This window comes from Aphelocoma coerulescens, chromosome 2 (assembly GCF_041296385.1).
Source record: "Aphelocoma coerulescens isolate FSJ_1873_10779 chromosome 2, UR_Acoe_1.0, whole genome shotgun sequence".
NCBI lineage: Eukaryota > Metazoa > Chordata > Aves > Passeriformes > Corvidae > Aphelocoma > Aphelocoma coerulescens.
Window position 1 is genome coordinate 56,980,427 of NC_091015.1, and position 21,905 is coordinate 57,002,331.

The 21,905-nt window shown below is 37.5% G+C and overlaps 1 protein-coding gene across 1 annotated transcript; it reads left to right on the forward strand.

The window, feature by feature from the left end:
- The first annotated feature begins 2,203 nt into the window (after window positions 1–2,203).
- Window positions 2,204–20,139, forward strand: NME8 (NME/NM23 family member 8). Its single transcript, XM_069005857.1, has 15 exons — window positions 2,204–2,236; window positions 2,332–2,389; window positions 3,266–3,372; window positions 4,410–4,481; window positions 5,535–5,651; window positions 6,583–6,643; window positions 8,399–8,475; window positions 9,691–9,783; window positions 13,564–13,709; window positions 15,004–15,179; window positions 16,292–16,436; window positions 17,210–17,314; window positions 18,000–18,151; window positions 19,174–19,318; window positions 19,917–20,139. The coding sequence occupies exons 1-15, from the start codon at window positions 2,204–2,206 to the stop codon at window positions 20,137–20,139; spliced, it is 1,710 nt and encodes a 569-aa protein (XP_068861958.1).
- The last annotated feature ends 1,766 nt before the right edge of the window (window positions 20,140–21,905 follow it).

Consider the following 21,905-nt stretch of genomic DNA (forward strand, 5'->3'; position numbering starts at 1 on the left):
TCTCCATTTTCTCACAATTTGCAAGTAACAGAGAGTGAAGGCAGATTACTAATTAGCTGCCAAGACTAATTTTCTCACATGTTAAAAGGATAACGTTGACTCTCCCTAGGCTAAAGGAAACAGAGGAGAAACAGGGCAGGAAATGGTGACACCTCCTCCCACCCCTTCACTCCCCAGCTCCGTCCCCATTTCCCTCTCAGCATGCCTGTAGCTCAGCTCCCTGTGCCATGTCTACCCCAGACTGACAAAATAGGGTGATGGAGGGAAAATGACCCTTGGAGATCAAGAAGAGATGGGGCTGGGGCTGGGCAGAGGGTGGGGAAGGCTGTTAGAGCCGTTGAGGGATGGCAGTTGGGTGGCCACAGAGTGTCCCCAGGCGAGCGGCTACTCCAGGACAGGTGCAGGTGGGCTGGGGGTGCCTGTCTGCTCCTGAGTGGGCCCCCCCTCAGGGCTGAGTGGCACCCAACCCATTGTGCTGTGGTGTGCTTAGTGTGGAGGGTGTGTGTCAAACCATGGGGTGCACGAGTGTCTGGGAGCTCTTCCTGGTTACGGCATCTGGTGTAGAGCACTGTCAGCCCTGAACTGGTCTGTGTGTCTGTGCATTTGTTCACTTACACATGTTCCTCTGTGTATGTGTGTGTGTGTGGGCAGATGATCCATCAGAGTGCCACCTAGGAACACACAAGGATCCACTTTAACACACAAGAGCTTATGCTCAGGGAGTTAGTTGTGTCAAGGTTAGAGAAGCATGTTGCCCATATCATAGATAAAGGAAAAGACATGCTTGTCTGTTCAGGTGTTATCAGTGTAGTACTGACTGCTTTACTGAGAGAATGCTATGCGAAAATTTTGTTTAAAAGTAGAGATGTTACATGTAGCTTCACATGTCTGTAACATACAGCAGCTATGCCAGACTAATGTGCACATTTGTATATTTGCACACAGCAGCACGTCTACTCTGCAGTGCTCTGCTTTGCCATCTGAGTGCGTATGACTGAATATTTTTAGTTGGGGAGCATATGTAGAACAACTGGGATGTACAGACCATGGTCATGTATTGGTTTTATGTTTTGCAGAACCAGTCTTGCAAAGAATTGATTGTTGTTGCTCAGTGACAGAAGGTAACAATGAAAGATAGGTTCTTTTGCTGAAGATTTCCTACTAATATGGTGTATTTCCATCTGCTGGTTGCCTCTAGTGTCAGTAGTCAGCATCATCTCCTTAGTCTTTAAAGGATAGGAATGAATGCCATGCTTTGTATCACTACCTGGTTTAAAGGATTTGAAGAAAACCTGCATTTAAAATTTTAACCCTTAACAACACTTTTAGATGAAATGTGAAACAAGCATGATGGTAAGAGCTCTCATATTGGCTTCTATGCCTCAATCTGTGATCTGAAGGGAGCAGCTTTGGTGAGTATATCAGGATAGTTCAAATCCTGTTAAATATTTGCTTGACTTGTCAAATAACAGTGCCAGAGGAGGTCACATTCATGGGTGCACTTTCATTTTCCCCAAGACAAAGACCACCATCTTAACCAAGAACTCTAGAAACTCAAGCCACTCATGCTGAACTCAAACTTCATCCACATATGCATCTTAACTGAGACTGTTGTTCTGCCTAGTTCACAGTTAATTATCTATTTACAATAAATAAATAAATAAATAAATAAATAAATAAAGGACATAATTTATTAACAACAGAATGATGAATATATCAGGATTCAGTTGGGGAGTTTAGTTATGGGGCACAAGTATGTCATGGCTTTTTATGTATCCCAGCAGACAGGAAGACTGAGTTGATGTTATCAGAGTTGAAGCTCTTTAATCAATACTTTTCTGACATGGTCCAGTGTTATGGCAGCTGTCATCCCATCAAAGTCCCTGTGGCTATTCTGAGCAGAGTAATTATAAGCTTGAAAAATTGTTGAAGCCAAAAGTTTTGAACACCCTAACAAACTATATTTTCTTCTGTTTCTTATACTGTGTGGGTTTTGCAAACAAGTTGTATATTGCTCCACAAAATTCTGAAGTGGAGTATTAACTATCATTGTTGTAGGGGCTTCAGTTGAGTTAATTACTAAGGGAATCAGAAGGCAGTGATATTTTGAGAACTATACAAATCAGTTCTGTATGTCACATGGTCTTTTAAAAAACTTCAAAAGTGCTTTGGATTTTAATATTTTTCCTATAATCGCAGGGAAATGGCAGGCAAGAAGAAAGAAATCCAGCTCCAGGTATAAATCCTAATTACTGGAACAACTTTATCGGGGAAACAGATGGTTTTTCTGCCTTTTTAAAATGTTAAAATGTTCATTCATTTTTGTTTCAGACTGTAATAACCAATCAAAACCAGTGGGATGAAATGCTGCGGAGGAACGGTATAGTAGGTACTAACAGCTGATATTTTCTGTTTAATCTCTCATGGAGATATGTACAGGTTTCCATATTTATATATCATCTTTAATAGATACTCTAGAAGACTAGTGCCATATCTTTTAAAGAAAGGCTATATATTTATATATATTTATAAATGTATATCACAGAGTCACTGAATCATAGAATTGTTTAGGTTGTAAAAGACTTTTAAGATCATATATTAAGATTATGAATATGCGGTATGTTATATGATAAATACTCATCAAAATCATGCTTACCTAATTTTTAATATACTGCTATACACCAATGTTTAGAAAACACCTTTCGAATATGGCATTCTCCATGGTAGGGAGTTGGACACTTCTGTGTGTAAAATCTTGCCCAGACTAAATTAATACTGCAGCATTCTAGAGAGTGCATGTTCTATGATGTGCATTATTCCCAATTTTCAGTTCACTTAATCCAGTAACCATGTCTCCTAGGTCTCTGAGGAATTGTATTTTGGTAAAAGGAACAAATCTGTAGCAGGATCATATCTGCAGAGGGATAGTAATGGGCAAAGGCTCAGGGAGGTAAAAATCACAGGGGGAAAAGAAGAGAAAATAAAAGGAAAAGGAATATAAGAGAAAAGTTCCTATTGAATTAATCATCTCAAATAGTATTCTGAAGTAGGTTTTCAATGTCAAAAGTAATTTAAATAAAAGAGTATGTATCCATTAATATAGCCACTGAATCCATTGACTTATTCATGATACTTTAATTGACTAGAAGAGGACTGAAAGATCCATGTGAATGCCTTTCCAGTGCTGTTTCAACCCAAACATAAATGTCTCACTTTATAAGTTCCACAAGTCAGCTGTTTGTAATCCCAAACTATTACATTTTAGTAATAGATGTGTATCAAGCTTGGTGTGGTCCTTGCAAAGCTGTGCTGAACTTATTCAGAAAACTGAGGAACGAGTTTAGTGAAGACAATGTGCTACATTTTGCCATGGTAAGGACATAAATCCTGTGTGGGACTTTATTTACATTTTGGTTTAAATATATCTTCTGATCTGCATATGTAGAGCTTTCATTTTACTGTCCTGATACTGAGTTGCCATAATTTTGGCCTGGTTGCTTTTCCTGCATATGTCCTCAGAAGACTTCGTTTAGAAGTAGATTAGAACTGGTAATAAATATGTAAGAAGCTGTATTAAAAAAAAAGCTCTGATACCCCACAATTTTTGTTTTCCTTGATGAGATTGCAGAAATATTTAAAAGCCTGACTATACAACTTTCGGTTTTAAGTCTCTGCATTATGGGCCATTGCATTTAAAATTCTTACATCCCTGAAAAACTGTTGCATCTTTTTTGCAAATTCTACCTGGTATTTCATTTTTAACAGAACAAAAAGGGGGAAATTTAAAAAACTATCACAGAACTGTAGTAGTAAAAATATTTGTTTACACTAGCAGTATATATATACGAACGTATTATATCTCATATTTAAAGTAGATAAATTTGTTTCACAGACTCAGTTTCTCCAAGATGTTGACCAAGTCCATCCTTTTTCACTTTAGTGAAAACTTTAAATTCCATGATGAAAGGACTTTTCAGAAAAAAACAGGAATTTTTTACACGTGAAAAAGGCAGGGAGTTATGTTCCGATGTTATCTCACGTGCTTTCATGCAGTTGAACACAGTTCACAAAGAACTTAATACACTGGATAATCTCTTCCATCAAGACTACATGGGCTACTTTTTCATTTACATATGTTATTATGACCTACATGAGAAAATAGTATCAAGAGAAGATATTTTTCCATGATGAATTGCTGTAATACAAAGGGAAGACAATCCCATGTTATCCAAACAGTTCTTTCTTCATCACTATAAGGCCTGTTAGTTGTATTTAGGGCTGCAGTTTGAGTTTTCAACAGCAAAGTATGTAATAGTGGGGTTTTCTTGTGGGTAAAAAGGTTTCCTTATACATATATGCATATGCATACACACTCATGTAACCAAATAATCTTTTTTGTCTGAATTCAGGCAGAGGCTGACAGCATTGAAAGTCTGAAACCATTTAGGAACAGCTGTGAACCTGTATTTCTTTTTAGTGTTGTAAGTACATCACAGCAGTTTCTTTTAATGTGCTGCCTACATTTGCCTTAACATTTCAATAGATTATAAAATAGCTATGAGGCTGTGTAAATCCTATCTTTACGTTTTAAAGTATGTAGGATGGTACTATCAGATGTTGTTTGCTTGAGCTGTTTCCTATGCCTGAGTCTGGTGGTTCTTGAGCACATTTTTGTTGTGGCTGTTGCACATACAGCCACAGAAGAATTGTGGTAGTCACTATTTTGGTAGTTACTGAGAAACCCAGGTAAGTTTTCGAGGTTTGCCTTACATAAAGTGCCTACATGTGGTTACACTGAAATTATTATTTTATGCCCACTTTTCATCAGGGAAAGAGAGTTTACATTTCCTGGCATTATAAGATTTTTAAGATAACAAATAAAATTATTTTTTCACACTTGAGGAACTGTAGCAATTCATCATATACTTATTATCTCTCACTGATGGACATAGAAAGCTGGTTCTCCTAGGACACCATTGTAGAGTGCTTACTTAAGAAGAGGTGGGGTTTCTTTTAACTTGAGGCAGCCAGGATTTGAATTTCCATAGGTAGGGACCAAGAATAATGAAACTTTCAGGACACTTTCAGGTTTGAATCTGAATGCTGCCTAGAGATGTTAGCAGTAACTTTGGTCACCATTAGTTTCACTACTATGCACCTGAATGTTGTAAAGAATGCGCTGAGAAGTCACACACACACACACACACACACACAAAAAGACAGAAAACTCCATGTTAGAGAAATTAAGAACAAGTAAAATCCATATTTGCATTTGCTTCCAACTATACTCTTAGTGCTGAGCCCAGAAATAAACATGGAAAATTTGGTAAAGAAGGAAGCAAGGAAATAAATGCACAAAAGTTTCATTCTGAAGTAACAGACACAGCAGTAGCTTTCGTATTCCCTTCAGCAGGCATAGGAAATGACCCTGTAGCTGGAAAAAATTAGCAAGATATTGCAGGTTTCAAAAATTCAGGCAAATGTGTAAATTAAGTGATGAAAACTCACTGAGAGTGTTATTTTCTCTTTGACAGCATGGCAAAATTCTTGCAATAGTGAAAGGTGTAAATGCTCCTCTTATAACTAAGACAGTAACAGAGCTAGTGCAAGAAGAGAGGGACATTGCAGCTGGAGAGAAGGAACGCACTGAGGTACTCACAAACAAGATACTTATGTATAAATGTGTATTTTTATTACACTTACACCATTTGTCTAAATGTCTGTGATAGTGTTTAGATAATGTTTAATTTTTTGTATTTTTGTCCTAACAGTAAAGTGACATATATATGATGCGCTTTTGTTTTAGAAATCAAGTAAAATTATCTGGGTTGTAAGACACTTTTCAAGATCATCTACTCCAACCCCTCCTGCCACAGGCAGTCACATCTTTCAGTAGATCAGGTTGCCCAAAGCCATGGGGATTGCTCTGTACCTAATGAATCCAGTTTGCTACAAAAAACAAAGGACATTCAAAAAATTTATTCCATCACCTTTCACTCCTGACTTCCAGGTAACATAAAGACATAAGGACAGCTTGGTCTGACCTCAGTAGCCTGCACTGCAAAAGATCCCACTGTTGGAATTCACAGTAGTAGCAGAGTTAATCCTCCCCTGTTGCTTGTTCTCCTCAGAACCCCCAAATTTCCATTACGGTACTTTATAAAAACTTAACAAATTTACAGATTAGCCTAGTGATTTAAGAAATGAAGAGACGGACAAAATGCCACAAGATCATAAGTGTTTTAGTAACCTTTTTCTTTCAGGGCTAAGTATTTTTAATATATAACTTAGTAACTGCATCATATGAAACAGAGACATGGGAAATAGTCATGTCTCATAGCTTGTTTTGTTAAAATGGAGATGAAAGAACTTCACTTATAGTAAAAAGAGCTTTTTAACGAACTGAAAGTCAGTTAGGGAAAACCAGACTGGCCAAAGGGCCTTCTTAGAATTGCTTTTTTTCCAGGGTAGCAAGTCCATTCTTACATTAAGATAAAGGTGTTGTGAAGATGCGACAGCTGTTTTTGGTGACTCTATCTTTGTACTGCTGATGTTCTTTTACTCCGTTTGCAATTACCTTAGGCAGAAGAACTCGTTTTCCACGAGGATTCATCAGAAGGGTCTGAGGGAGCTGTAGAGGAGGGTAAATATATTTGATTTATTTTAGAAATGCTAACAGAAAGAAAGAGAACAAATGTCTTTTGATTAATAATTGTCTATGTTTAGCACTAATAGGCTCTCCTTTGGTTGAATTAATGGAAAGTTTTGATTGAGCTTTCTTCTGTAAGGAATTAATGTATTGGACTGTCATGATCAATATTTTCACCCCCACACTGAGAACCTCCAGACTTTAGACAGAAGTCACATGTGCCAGGGAATTCTGCTGTGCAAAATTCAGGCCTGAAAGTCAGTTCTACACAGTCCCTGTGTGAGCTGTGTACTTCTGTTTAGGTGGAATACTAAGATGGGGTCAACCTGAGAGGATTGGAAGAGTTAATCTGTGAAGCAATGGCCTGCCTTCTATCTCAGATTATTTTAATTAACTCTTTCAACCAGATTAGATTTAAGAACAGATTTGTATAAGAGCATAAATCCACAGTAGCAGGATAAGCTTCCAAAAAGGTTGAAAAATAAGCACCATCCTGTTTGCAAGTCCTGTCTGTGATTAATTTAAGGTTTCTCATGAGCTGAGACCTATATCTTTTCTTTTTTTATTGTTATCTGTAGCTACTGAATGTTCCTACTGCTTCATATATGCAGAAAATGCCATTCTGCACCACTGAGATAGAACAAACTCCTCCATCCTCTCCTTGTTCTGGATGTTGCTTTTTTTCCCTGTGAGAAGCATTAGATCACAGTTATGGCACCCCTTTTCCTTCATCTTCATGCTTTTTTTCAAATGGATGGTTCAACTGACATATTCCTGACCTCAGCTTTAGCCTTTATTTTTTCTCATAAACCCTGTGAGACTTACTAGTATAGTATTATCATTTAGCAATTATCTACAGACTTCACACTAATCCCCAAAACCTAAACATGATAGAAAATCAGAAAACAGAGCTTTAGCTCAGCTTCGGGAGACGGGGTCTCTCAGGCACTGTAATACACTAACATTTGGCAGTAATATTTTCCTTAACATATGCAGTTGCCTGTAAGTGTTTCTAGTATTGGTAACAAGCAGTACTCTGCTGTTTTCATTATCCGTATCTTAAATTCTTCTACAGTCTTGGGGTCTGATTGATATGCATTCAAATGCTTCACTGTAAACTTCAGGTCCAGTAAAGATGCTATTCCCTTCTGACCATTTTCAGGGACCTGTATGCAATGGATGTAGTAACACTGTGTCTACTCTTTTACAGCAAGGAACACCCTGTTTTAAACATTAGATTGTGCTAGCAAGCATGTGTGACATCAACAGATACTGATTGCCAATGCCTTCAGCATTCACAAAGCTAAGGAATCAAACATTCACTATGATGAGAAATATATGTTCTACTGGAAATCTCCAATATTCATACAGATCTTCACTTAGTGAATTTTCATTAGTAAAATTCATTCCTTTCACTTTCCTAGTATTGTACATACAGAGCTCTCCCTAGACAAGGGCTCCATCATAAACTGATATTTTCCCACCACAGCTGCATGTTTGCATTTCTCCACCATATTAGCCCCCCTCAAAACAGTAGTTCATGGGAAATGTGGGTTCCAGGGAAGGAAAAAGTTGGTCCTGCACACCAAGACATGCTTTAAGTGCAGGAGTCTTTTTTTTGCGACCACTGTTTGGCCATATCAAGATGAAAATGGAGAATTACTTAGAGAAACCAAGTAATGGAAAATTTAGTTGTGCATTTATTTTGATGAATGTGTTAATTAGGGCATTATTTTATCCCTTTTTCAGAAGTACTCACTTATTCAGTTGGAATTATAAAACCTGATGATGTCTTAGCGGGACGCATAGAAGAAATTAAAAAAAAGGTAGACAGAATTTTAAAATAGTCATTCATTCTATTTATTTAAGGGACATAATAGCAAAATTTAAGGGTAAGTAGATCCTAATTTATGCCCAGACTTTAGAACAGAATCTGATAAGGCTTCTCTGCTAAGGATGATAAAAGTACAATAATCTTTATCTGAAATAATATGACATTCAAATTTATACTGTTGCATCAATATTCTATGGCAGAAGAGTTTAGACATTGAATGATATTGTTTCTGTTATCAAAAAAAAAAAAAAAGCCACATAACAATATAAGTCAAGATGAAAATATAAGAATTTTTAAAAGCGTTATGAGAGGGACAGTGACCTTTGCAGGAAAGGAAGTCAGAGCACTATATAGGTTGTTTCTGCAATTGCTCTACCTTAGCTGGAAAGGAAGGAAGCTCAGCAAAGGCAAAAAAATAGGCGGAGCTTGAAAACAATTTAGCTGGAGCAGCTGCTACTTGGCTTATGAGGTGTGTTTTCCTACACTGTGTCCACAGTCAGCCTCGTTGGGGCAGTCTGAAAACACTCAGCAGCACCACAGGGGCTTTTAAAGAGCAGAGTGCTGGTACACAGATTAATATTGGTGTATCATCAGTACTGGGGCTGGGTACTGCCTTTGTTGTTAAAATATCAGTTTATGGTACAAATCTCATACCAATGGACTATGAACTTTGATGAAAGTCATACAAATGTGCATCACTCACAAATACTTGAACTTGGTGCAGTAACAGAGTTTGAAACAGAAAATCATAAAGTAGATTTCATTTTTCCTTATTTGCTGTTCCTAAAGCCAAATAGTTTAGCTTAATACAACAATTGTTGACAATTGCACATTTATGTGACTACTATGATTATAATAAAATTTATAATATTTTGCAACATAAGTTGCATGTTAACCAGTCACAATGATCAAAAGGAGTTTATTCAATGTGAAATAAAAGGGATTATTAACTACTGAATGAATGTACTACATACATTGAACTGCACTGTATTTTTTCACAAACATTAATTTAGAGGTATTATAATCCTGAATTTAGTGAGGTGTTTTGAAAGGCTGGAAGTTCAGTTTAGGCAAAGATAGAATATTTTGGAGAATTTTAAACTTAAGAAAGCTTCCAAAATAAATCAATCTTTAGATTTACAATAACATATGATTTTGTATGTATCCATTTTCAAATGCTCCCTGAGTAATAACTGAATAATTGCAGATTAAAGATGCAGGATTTGACATTAAAGCAGCAGAGGAGAGAATGCTTACTGAAGAGCAAATCAGAGTGTTTTATGCCCGGAATAAAGAACAGGTAAAAACAAACTAAAAATCTAAGTGAAAGGAACAGGTAAAATCTACAATGGTTAACAGATGTGCTTGCAAATCTCTGTATGGTCAATTTTAAGTATATTGAAGAACTGAATTAATGTAGATTTAGTACATAAAAAAGAGGTATTCTCTCTCCCTTTTCTTTCACTGATTCATGTAAATATCACTAGGTAGCAATCTAATATTCCAACCAAATTAAACTGACCTCCAATTAAATATTAAAATATTTTGTTCTTCTTTCTGTTATCTAAATGTGCATGATCCTTAGACATGGTGCTAAATTTCTAACACTATTTATCAAGTTAAAATTATACTGATTTTAAAATGTGTTATGACAGGCCCAGTGACCTTTGTAGGAAAGAAAATTAGAGTCCTGTATAGATTGTTTCTGCAATTACTCTACCTTGCCTATTAGGTGCTGAAATGTGGCACAAACCCAAAATCCAGTGTCATCTATGTGACAGTGTGTATCTATTTGACATTTATTTTTCCAGCCAGAAAATAAGTGATATAATATATTAATTTTTTTTATTTCTTTTCAGATTTTATCATGGGATAGTTCTGGGAATAAGCATGTGCACAGGCAGAAAGGGAAAGCATCTCAGTTGAAATCTACTTTTTGTGCCTTGTCCTACAGTAGGGGACAAAAATAGCTAAAGACAGATATAAAGTTCAAGAAAATAATTAAATTAGGCTGTCCACCATTAAATGGCAGTGGTCTAGCAAACTAGCACCAAGATATGGTCATATTTTCCAGCAGTGTGATAGCTAAAATTAACTCTTTAGAAGGATCTGGGTCAAAAAATGAAGTTTCTTAGCAAACATTTGTACCTTCTGCTATATACATAAGATAGATAGAGGTTGGAATTTTATACAGACAAATAGTTTGTTTGATATTATTAGAGGGACCAATGGACGGGTTAGCCTAATCTAAAGGAGTAGGTGGGAAGGTGTTCCTATGGCATTCCAAATGAATAAGAGTGAGATGAGATGGTTCCTACTAAAGTCAGAGAGAAAAAACCAAACTGATAGCAATCACTAGGCAGCTGCATTATGGCTTAGAAAGCAAGTAACAGGGAGATCTTGTAAGAAACCATAAAGGGCTTGGTTTTAGCAAAGCTGGGATTGTAGTTTTGACAGAGGCAGATTTGAAACAGACGTAAAAGTAACTCATCTTCCTGAGAAGAGCAGCCAAATTTGAGACTAGTTAAGTGTGGAGATAGACATGAGAAGAACAAAGACAAACAAAGCATACAGTGTTTGATATATCATAGAATCATAGAATCACAGAATGGCTTGGGTTGGAAGGGACCCTAAAGATCATCTGGTTCCAAGGGCAGGGACACCTTCCACTAGAACAGGTTGCTCAGAGCCCCATCCAGCCTGGCCTTGAGCAGGGCTCCAGGGTTGAGGCATCCACAACTTCTCTGGGCAACCAATTCCAGTGACTCACCACCTTCACAAAAAAGAATTTCTTTCTAATGTCCTCTAGACTCTTTCCAACAGGTCTCTGTCCTTCCCATGCTGGGATCCCAGAGCTGAATGCAGCACTGCAGGTGGAGTCTCACCAGAGCAGAGCAGAGGGGCAGAATCCCCTCCCTCACCCTGCTGGCCACGCTGCTTTGGATGCAGCCCAGGACATGTTTGGCTCTCTGGGCTGTGAGTGCACACTGCTGGATCATGTCCAGCCTCTCATCCACCAGCACCCCCAGGTCCTCCCCAGGGCTGCTCTCGATCTGTTCATCCCCTGGCCTATGCTGATACCAGAGGTAGCCCCAACCCATGTACAGCACCTTGCACTCAATCTTTTTAATGCTCCTGAGATTCCCATGGGCCCCCTTCTTGAGCTTGTGCAGGTTCCTCCGGATGGCATCCTGTCCTTTGGGTGTGTCAGCTTGGTGTCATCTGCAAACTTGCTGAGGCTGCACTCGAGCCCTTCACCTATGTCATTAATGAAGATACTAAACAGCACTGGTCCCCAGTATGGACCCCAGGGGACACCACTTGTCACTGATGTCCATTGGGACTCTGAGCCTCTGACCACTACCCTCTGGATGTGCAACAGTCCAACCAATTCCTTATCACCGAGCAGCAATAAGAAACAGTTCTCTCCACTTCAGAGAGAAGGATGTTGTGGGGTACCATGTCAAGGGCTTTACAGAAGTCCAGACATGACATCTGTAGCTCTTCCCTTGTCCATGATGAAGTCTCTCCATTGTAGAAGGCCACTGCATTGATCAGGCAGGACTTGCCCTAGGTGAAGCTGTGCTGGCTGTCCTAAATCATCTCCTTGTCCTCCATGAGCCTTAGCAGAGATTCTAGGAGGATCTGTTCCATGATCTTCCCAGGCACAGAGGTGAGGCTGATAGGCCGGTAGTTCCCGGGGTCCTCCTTTCTACCCTTTTAAAAGAGGCATACAATGTTTCTCTTTTTTTCAGTCATCTGGGACTTTACCTGACAGCCATGACTTTTAAAATATCATGGAGAGTGGAAAACAACACTATTACACCATAGCAGATCCTTGCCAGCATTGGGACAGGAAAATAATAAAACTGCTATGAGCTATATGGCTCCAGAGAGTCCTATGCATATTGAGAGGCCAATCAATTGGCATTCTTTAAGTTTAATTTTAAGCTGAAAAATAATTTTGTTAAAACATATGGATTCCTTTGTGTTCAGTGCACAAAATTACTCCTGATTTAATACTCCACAATCTTGCTGAATTCCTGGAGTGTGCCTTTTACAAGGGAATGGGGACTCAAGGCGATAGACCTCCAGATTAAACTGGAAGCAAAAATTGATTCTTTTTAATGATGAAGCTGGGTGATCCAGGACAGCCAAAATTAACAGTTACACGTAGTTCTTCTAACATAAGGAAGAGTACTTTCGAAGCCACCACAGTATAAAGACACCCTTTTTGCATCATACTGAACATTTTTGTACTTCAGTTTGTTTCTTTTGAGTTTGTTCATCTTGGGAAATTGGTTAAGTGTATGCATAGATATGAAGATAATTGAAAGAGAAAAGCAATTATTTGAAAGCTTATATGTGAATATTTCATCCTTGTATTACTAAAGGAAAAAAGTATCATATGCAATAACATGATGCTGACTGGTAAGGATTTAGTCAAATATTTAAAAGGAGAATAGATATCCCCAAGAAAAAAGTGACATACACACACAAAAAAAAAAAGAGATTAAGAACTCACACCACAGGCTTCAAAAGTTATTTTTCTGATGGAAATGTACTTTTATAGGATTGAAAGTTGAAACTGAAGAAGTGAAAAGCACATAGCAAAGCAAATGAAGGGAAAGCCTACAAATGTCTTGCAAATAGCTCTGTGTTCTATTTATAACCAGCTACATGAATTTCGTTTCAAAAATTATTCATGAAACTGTATTGCAGTTTCTTATGTCACACTACATGCTGTACTGCAAGCATAGAAAGTGATCACATTGAGTTTCCAGATAGTTTTCTTCAGTCTTGTTATTTGCATTTTAACCAGGAAGAACATCTAGTACTTGTTTAAAGTAGTTATATGACCTTCTTTATCTCAATTAGCTTTTTTTTAGTCATTTGATAATGTTGTTTCAAATAATCGATCAAAAATCTTCCCAAACAATCTAACAGGGTTCTGAGGAATGTATGTGAATGCCAGTTTGGAACAGGAATGTATGAGTTACTTTAAAAGCATAATTGTCTCATTACTGATGAAAAACTCAGAGTTCCTGCAATTCAGAGAGTGGAAAATTATGTTTTTTAGCCTGACTTTGAAGCATTTGTTCAATTCATGATGAGTGGACCATGCCATGTTTTGATAATCACTAAAAAAGAACCAACTGCTGCTATTCCTCAATGGACAGATCTACGCAAAAAAAGTGAGTCTGGTGAGCCTGAGCAGCCAGCCAAGTAAGTACCAGTGAAAATGTGTTTCTGTGATTCAGTCAGTGTTTAGAGCACACCTTAAACCAAGGCATGTTCCTACAGAGGCAGATGTGCCCATGTGTGCAGGGTCCAGGGAGCAGGCAGAGTTCATCACCTAGTCCTTCACAGGACCACCACTAGAGATGCAATCCCAGCTCCCATGGGAATTCAGAAATTCCTTGCTTCCTCGTTAGAGATGACAAGCAAAGGTCATTGATCTCTTTGAACTCACCTTCAGTGGGTTCTCAGAACGAGGGGAACAATGCTACACTTCAAAGCTGATGTAGTCCTTGCAATTTGAGTTCACCCATACCAAGGGACTGCCCACACCGCCAGTTGAAGGTTGCGCTCTTTCCCATGTTTACCCCTATGTTTCTTGGGAAGCTGTAGATAAAGCCCAGGGCAGACCAGGACACACCTGAGGCATGCTCTTCTCCCAGTTAACACTGTAAAAGCCAGCAGAGAAGGGGTAGGGTATTGGGGGTTGTGTCCCCATGCTACTTCAAGATGCAAAAAAAATTGTAAGGATTAGCTGTTCACAACCATGATATCTTGAAATGTGTGTTTTTCTTCTATGCCAAGGGTTTGTAGAGAATTTTAAGGATGATAGTTGTATATGCAGCCTCAGACAATAGAGTGTTCACAAAAATTCAAATATCAACTCAAGTTTTATATTTAGACAAGACACTTACTTAAAGCAACGTGAGCTTAAATACTTCATCCAAAAAAGAGATTGTTTTAACAACTGACATTTTTGTCAATGCCTTCTGCATCCCTGTCTGCATTAATTTAGTACAGCTGAGGAATACTGCATTTTCTACAAGTGGCCAAGAAGGGCTTTATTTACATAGCTAAATAAACAGACCAGAAAAAATGAGAAGTGTCTCTGTCAGAGGCAATTCTGTAGTGCTATCATTTTTATGATCATGCTGTACATGAATTAAGCACAAGCCTTCTACTGATCATTCATTACACACTGTACATTTGTAAGTAGTAATTCCGTCTCATGAAACAGAGAAACTATTTTGGATAACCTAGAGGGGAGTTGTTAAAGCAGCCTGGCTGAGCTTTCTCCTTCAGAGCACGTGATCAGGCACTTTTTGAGAAGATTAATAATTCTCTTCTCAGAAATATTACTCATGAATCTGAATTTAATAAAAACTTCGTTTTGCATTCTATCCTTATGTTTCACAAAATTTTAAGAAAGTACATCTTCAAAAAGTCAGTTTGTTAACACTAAGCAGTAACTTAAATACTGTATTACTTTATGTTTCATCAGGTTGCCAGGACTCACAGAAACTGAGAGTCTGGTAAATTTATGTGATGTGCAAGACAGTGTTGAAGATGCCAGCAGACAACTTGCCTTCTTTTTCCCAAATTTTAATGTAAATAAGGCAAAACAAGTTGAAAAGACTTTGGCGATAATTAGACCTAGTCTCTTAAAAGAAAGGCGAGGTAAGTGTTAATAACCATATTTTCTATCAAGTATGTATAAATATTCTCCTATTTTGAATTTTGAATTATAAATCCTAACTCAATTAATGAAATGTTTTTAGGTTATACTGTTTCTCCAGCATCAGGCCAGCAGTAATCTTGTCTGGAATGAAGTCATGAGGTTAATGTTTTTCATATATTGAGAATGCAAATGTCAATGATATTTTGTTCCTTTGGTTAATTTTTCAAGAAAGTCTGTAGATGGAATGCTCCTAAAAGACCTCTCAGAGAAGCTAGAATTTTCAAATGCAGTATAGGGGACTAGATCTCCCACCATAGTAAAGCAGCTGATATTCTTGAATAGCAGGCCCAAGATAGATCAATGCAAGAGGAAAAAATATGCAATCCAAGATGTTCTATTCTGCATAAGGCAGTGATGCTCAAGGGCAGGTCTAAACAGACAGCATTTTCACAGATCAAGTAAAAAAATCTACCCCATTACATAAACCTTAATCCAAACAAGTTTACTTTTCTTCTCAGTCATACGTTTGCATTTCTTGCTAGATTTCAGATAGCATTTTTCTTTCTAACTTGAGAATCTCTGTACTTGAACAAAATTACACGCAGAGAGCTGAAACTCTACAATTTTGATCTTTCCTTGTGAATTTATTTTCATTATGGCTGTCTAGCATGTTGCTTAGAGCTACAGTTCTGCAGTTCATGTGTAGGTAATTACACCTTAATTTTGTAGGTAATTTTGACTTCTGCCAAATACTGCTCGCTTACCCATGTGGTCTTGTAAGACTTAGTTAAATAAACATTTCACCTATTCAAATCCCTTAGACCTTCTTTTGCTGGTAATAACACGTATCATATTTCTCAGTCAGGAATTCCTACTGAGGTTTCTGAAGCAAGAAAAAGCCTTAAGAAGATGAGGATCAGCTTTCGGAGTGTTCAGGCAACTAGCGATGCCTTCTAGCAGTTGCTTTAAATCAGTTTTCTGTTCTTTAGTTAGGGAATAAATTCACCTGTAAAAATTTAACATTATCATGGAAAAGTCCATGTCATTCCTCTACAAGAGTGCAAAGGAATGAATGGATGGCAGTTTAGCATCATTTCAATATATTTAACAGAGTCTATCATGCAAAGGATAAAGGATGATGGCTTCAAAATAGCAATGCAGAAAGAAATAGTTCTGTCTGAGGAACAAGTACGTACATTTTACAAAGAACATGTAGATCAAGACTACTTCCCAGTCCTTCTAGAGCAAATGACCAGGTATGTTGAATGAAAAAGGAGAAAGTGAATCTATAGAATCTATATTGGATCAGATAAGACTGACATTTTCACAATAATTATTGAATAATAGACTCACAGAAGGGTTTGGGTTGGAGGGGATCATTGAGGCCATTTAGTTCCAACCCCCTGCCATGGGCAGGGACACCTTCCACCTGGACAGGTTGCTCAGAGTCCCACCCAAACTGGTGTTGAACACTTCCTGGATAATACATGATACACATGTACCTAAAAGTTTAGTAAAAGACAGAACAGGATCAGATAACGGCAGATAATGGAATAATTCCCAAGTACAACAAATATATAAATCAAGCTTTTAAAAGTTAGTAGCTACTCTGTATCTCTGTATGTATGATGTCTCAGCGGCCAAGTTCACTGACTTGTGTGAACTTGCTGCATTTAGGTTGTCTGTAGGAGAACTCTGAAATCTTCAACCATGCTGTGTGCTGGATACTAGGGGAAGAGAAATAAATCATGTTTGGATATTCCATTCATATGAAGTTGGGACATATTTAGGGCATGATCAGTATTTCTGTCTTGCCATTGTGACAAAACTCAGTAACTTTGCAATTCAAATTCATATTTAATCCCCATAAAGTTTTATCAGACTATACCTGTTTAAACAATTAGATCAGTTTTAAGGTCCTCCAGTACTGGGGCTCATTTTGCTAGTCCAGACTATATATAATCAAATTGCTTTTTAAAAGTACCAAGAGTTAAATTTTTTTTTTAATGCTACTTTTCCTATTGTACAGTGGTCCAACTCTTGTATTGGCTCTAACACGAGAAAATGCTGTATCACACTGGAGAGATTTACTAGGCCCAAAGACTCTTGAAGAGGCAAGGGAAAATCCAGAGAGGTAATAGTCACAAAAGTAAACCATCATTAACAGCTTCCAACTTACTTTCGCATTCCTCATCTCATTCCCCATTCCAACTAGTGTAACTATAGTGCCATCATCTGGAAACAAATATGCAATTCTGCAGGTTTTTTTCTTGGAAGTAGTAGTGTAATATGCATAGAAACTGTAAAATTTTTTGAGATATAAAGGCTGCTAAACAGAATTAAAAGCTGAGTTTTAAGAAGTGCAATGTAATGAAAGGGGAATTCTTGAGTCAGAGAAAAAGTGTTGGTAATATATATTCTTAATAGTAGGCGGGGTTCCTTGAAATACCACCATTACTTTTCTTGAAATACCACTGAGATTCTTCTTGTAGCTTATTGAAAACTTTGCATCAGTAGAATATTTTATTTGTGACCAGGTTTCTCCTACACATTTTATAAACGGACGCCTTAGTTCTACCTGCTTATCGCATTGCTCTAGGAAACTGCCATGGTATCATGTTACCTGCTGCTGACAGAAGTGCTGTTTCATTAAGGAAGAAGTGGTATTTCTTGGAAATACAACAGGATGAGGGTTGGGAGGGAGGGTGTTCATATTTCAGATTTCCACTGATTTATATTCACTGGGTTAAGGCTAATCATAGTTCACAGCTCAAAATGGCTATGCTTTTACGTAACTTCACTCTTTTAATGACTCCTAGTTTGCGTGCACAGTATGCGATTGAAAACGTACCTATCAATCAGCTGCATGGCAGCTCTTCACACATCGATGCTCAGAAGGAACTAGAGTTCTTCTTCCCTGAGGAACAAACTTTTGCATTAATCAAGCCTGATGCTGCTAAGAATCATAAAGGTAAGGCTTTCAGAAAGTATGGGCTGTATCTAGTGATGTAAGCATTTCTACAAAAGATTAGCAACGCACACTGCAGTAAATCACCTCAAATGCATTATTTTGATTCTCTGAAATATGTTTTCTGTGCAGAGAAATGCTTTTACAGGGCTTGCATAATTCAGATTGACATCTCAAATATGACATTTTCTTTGCTAAAGCTGCCTATAGGTTTTTCTTCATTAGAATACTGGTGAATTGAAGAAAGAGAGTCCTTAGCTAAGTTAAATCTTTTAAAAGCCAGGCACTTCTGCAGAATACCTGCCCAGCATCCTAATTAGTCAAAGGAGAGACACACTTGCCAAACTTGTATTACTTACTTCAGACAGTTACATTTACTGACTCAAAAGGGGTCATTGCTCAGTTAGATGCATTCCCATCCTTAGTTTAGCTTACTGTTAGACTAAGGGAGTAAGGAGGAAAAAGTCAAAAGTAAAAAGAGCACTGTTTACAATTTGGAATCTTGCCCTAAGAATGTTTGCTGCCACTTTTTAAAAAGCCTCTATCTAGACCCCTTACTTAACATTATTCTATTCTGTTCTAACAAATTTCAGTAGTCTTTCTAATGCTAATTCATCATTGGCTTTTGGGAGTCTTTCTTCCCCTCTTGTAACAATCCAGATTGATTTTGGCTGGCCAGCTGATGTTTGATACAGCATTACAACTACAGTCCACTTTCTGTTCAATGTGAGAAACAACAGTGAATGCTATTGGTATAGTTAATTACAGTCTGGGTTTGATACCTGCATTGGTATGAATAATGCACTGACAATGGTTTCTGCCTATTTTAGAGGACTGTTGAAGTGTTTCTTATGTTGTCCATGGGTGTTTCATATTTGCAAGAAGAATTCCAATAGGTGTTGGAGATTTTTTTTTTAAGGGCATCTGGTATTTTCCGAAACTTTTAAAGTTTGGGTGTTTGCAGTTTGTATTTTTTGCATCTAAACCATTTCAATCAAAAACAAGCTTGTTTGTTATCCTCCTAGATGAAATTATGAAAAAAGTTAAAGAGGCTGGATTTAGCATCTCAAAGGTAAAAGAACAAGCTTTAACTCGTGAAATGGCTGCACAGTTTTACAAGGATCACGAAGGAAAACCCTTTTTTGAACAGTTGGTGAATTGTATGACTGAGTAAGTGTCTTGGTTTACAGTACTGATGTATGTAAGTAGACATCACACTTTGCATCTACAGTGCCAACAAAACATGTTACACCATAAGTGGTGCAAGGATTTTACAACCTGTCACTCTTTCTAGCAAATTTAGTGGCTTCTAGCACAGAGTACTCTTCCTTTAAAAGGGAGATTTACAATACTTCTCAAACTTATGGGTAGTATTATTTTGGATTTTATTTTCTCTAAAAAAGGAACTGCTTTCCAATGGAATCCTTTTTGTCCTCATGCAGGACAAATATCTTCCTCATAATATCATTAGTATAGCTGATAAATACAGTATGTGTTGTCTTGCTTCAGAAATTATTGGGTGAGAATATTTTTAGGACAAGAAGTCCAAATCGAAATATCTGATCATCATAATTTCTTTGGATTTCAATTATGGGATATTTCCTTAAACAAAACACTCAGAAACAAATTTCAATATTTAAGCAACTTAATAAAATTAAGATAGTTCAATGCTTATTATAACCCTTCATGGTACCTCTGACATTAAAGCTAATTCTGCATCTCAGAAAGCTCAGAATAGTCTAAGAGCTTCCTCATATTGATTTTACAGGGGTCCATCAGTGATAATGGTCTTATCAAAGGAAAATGCTGTGGAAGAGTGGAGGCAACTAATGGGTCCAACCGATCCAGAAGAGGCAAAGAAGACCTCTCCTGAATCAATTCGGGCTCAGTTTGCACATGATATTTTGTCTAATGCTGTTCATGGCTCATCTAATATAGAACATGCACTGAAAAGCATTAAGTTCGCATTTGGAGAGCTTGATGCAGACTAAACAATTAAGATACCATCTCTGAAAATTTATATTCATGTAATTAGATGGATCTGTCTACCTAACCACTCTGTTTAAGATTACATAAACACAATTGTTTTCCTTCATATTCCATCCAATTTTAGTTGGGCAGTTTTTGTTATCAGGTCTTCCATATTGCAAAACATATCGATGTAACAAGTTTGACTTGCTAGAAGTTTGACATTAGTAATGGTTTCTATATATATGCTTAGTAGATGCCTTTGCTTTTATCATTTTGACAGATTTATGCCTTTCCAATAGTTCCAGGATCCTAAAGCATTTTGTGTATAGCTACCTTAAAAAGAGCAAGGAAGGACAAGGGTCAAGGAAGGTGATTACAACACTATTAATGGCACATCCACTGTGATGTGGATCGAGTCCTGCAGTTCCAAATGTGAGCCAAATGGGGCTCCTGGGCCCACTGACCAACTGTATATGTGTGCATCCCTGGTGAGACTGCTCTGGGCTTTTAAGGCCTATTGGTTCCCTCAGGGCCCTGAAAAACATTGGCATTGTTTATTTATCCTTTTCCTAAATATCTTCTAATGATTACTGTCACAGGTAGGATAATAAACTAAAAGATCCTTTCCAGTTAATTTACTTAATTCAAATATATCAGAGGAACTAAAATACAAAGCCAGCTCTTACATAACAGCTATTCTTGACATGTACCTCCTTGCCAAACTAGCGAGTTCATATCCTGTCCAGTATAACTCGGCTGGCCTTCATGAAGAACACAAATATTATTCTGTAGCTGATATATTCTCACTTTTGCTGTCTGAGTCTGTTGAAGGCTGAGATTCTAAAGACTGGCATTCACTTAAAGCAATTTACTTACGTTGTTGATTGTAAGTGTGAAGTCCAGAAAGAATGAAGTCTTTCTCATAATTTCTTTATTGTTCCTATTGTATTTAATACAACTAGCTGTTATAAAGAGCTTCCTGACAAATATTTCTGTTGTGATGGGGCATTTGTTATTATAGACATTCCTCCAGCAGAAGTTGGACTGAGCATTCTCTTGGTGGCCCATTTTCACCTACAACTGCTTTACTGCCACAAACTCAGCTTGAGGTTCACTAGCCTGTAGGAGGTTGTAATTAGTGCAGAATTTATATGTCACCTCACTGAGGTTAGTTCTGAGAAACATTATTCAGGATTGCTGTATGTTCTTTGGCTACTTTTTTACTTCAAAAACTCATTAAAACTGTTCTTCCTGGCATTATTTAACCACTCTGGATCTTTTGGGTCCTGGCACACTGTACTTTAAACCAAGAAGCAGCCTCAGAAAAGAGCACATTGCTTGAGTAGAGCAATTTCACACACATCAATCCAGGTCATTTCCTCAGATCTTTGCTGGAGTTAATGTCTTCTAAACCAGTGGGAGAAATACAGTGCTGAAAGTTTAGGTGGGTTTATTTTTTGACAGGAGCAGAAATGTTGAAAATGCATTTACATCTTATTAAGAGCCCATAACATGTCTGGTGGAAGTTCACAATCAAATAGCTTGATAAGTATCATAAATGGGTTATGAATACTGTGAAATCACTTAGCTCTAGTCTGAGAAATTTCAGTTTGCTGTGGGGGTACTGTAGCTCCACCTCTGCCAATTTAAGCGCGGTAAAACTTTGTATACTGAGTTATTGCTCTTGTTTAACCATTATCCTTCATACTGCATCACATCATTCTTAAACAATGTAACATTTTTGTCAGTTTGGTTTCACTATTGGATGTTGAAGGATTTTGTCTGT

Excerpts from the sequence above, each read along its gene's own strand:
- NME8 (XM_069005857.1), top strand. The coding sequence starts at position 2,204 with ATGGCAGGCAAGAAGAAAGAAATCCAGCTCCAG. Across the intron at positions 15,180-16,291 it reads TCTCTTAAAAGAAAGGCGAG|AGTCTATCATGCAAAGGATA; the intron begins GTAAGTGTTAAT and ends TATATTTAACAG. Across the intron at positions 19,319-19,916 it reads TTGGTGAATTGTATGACTGA|GGGTCCATCAGTGATAATGG; the intron begins GTAAGTGTCTTG and ends TTGATTTTACAG.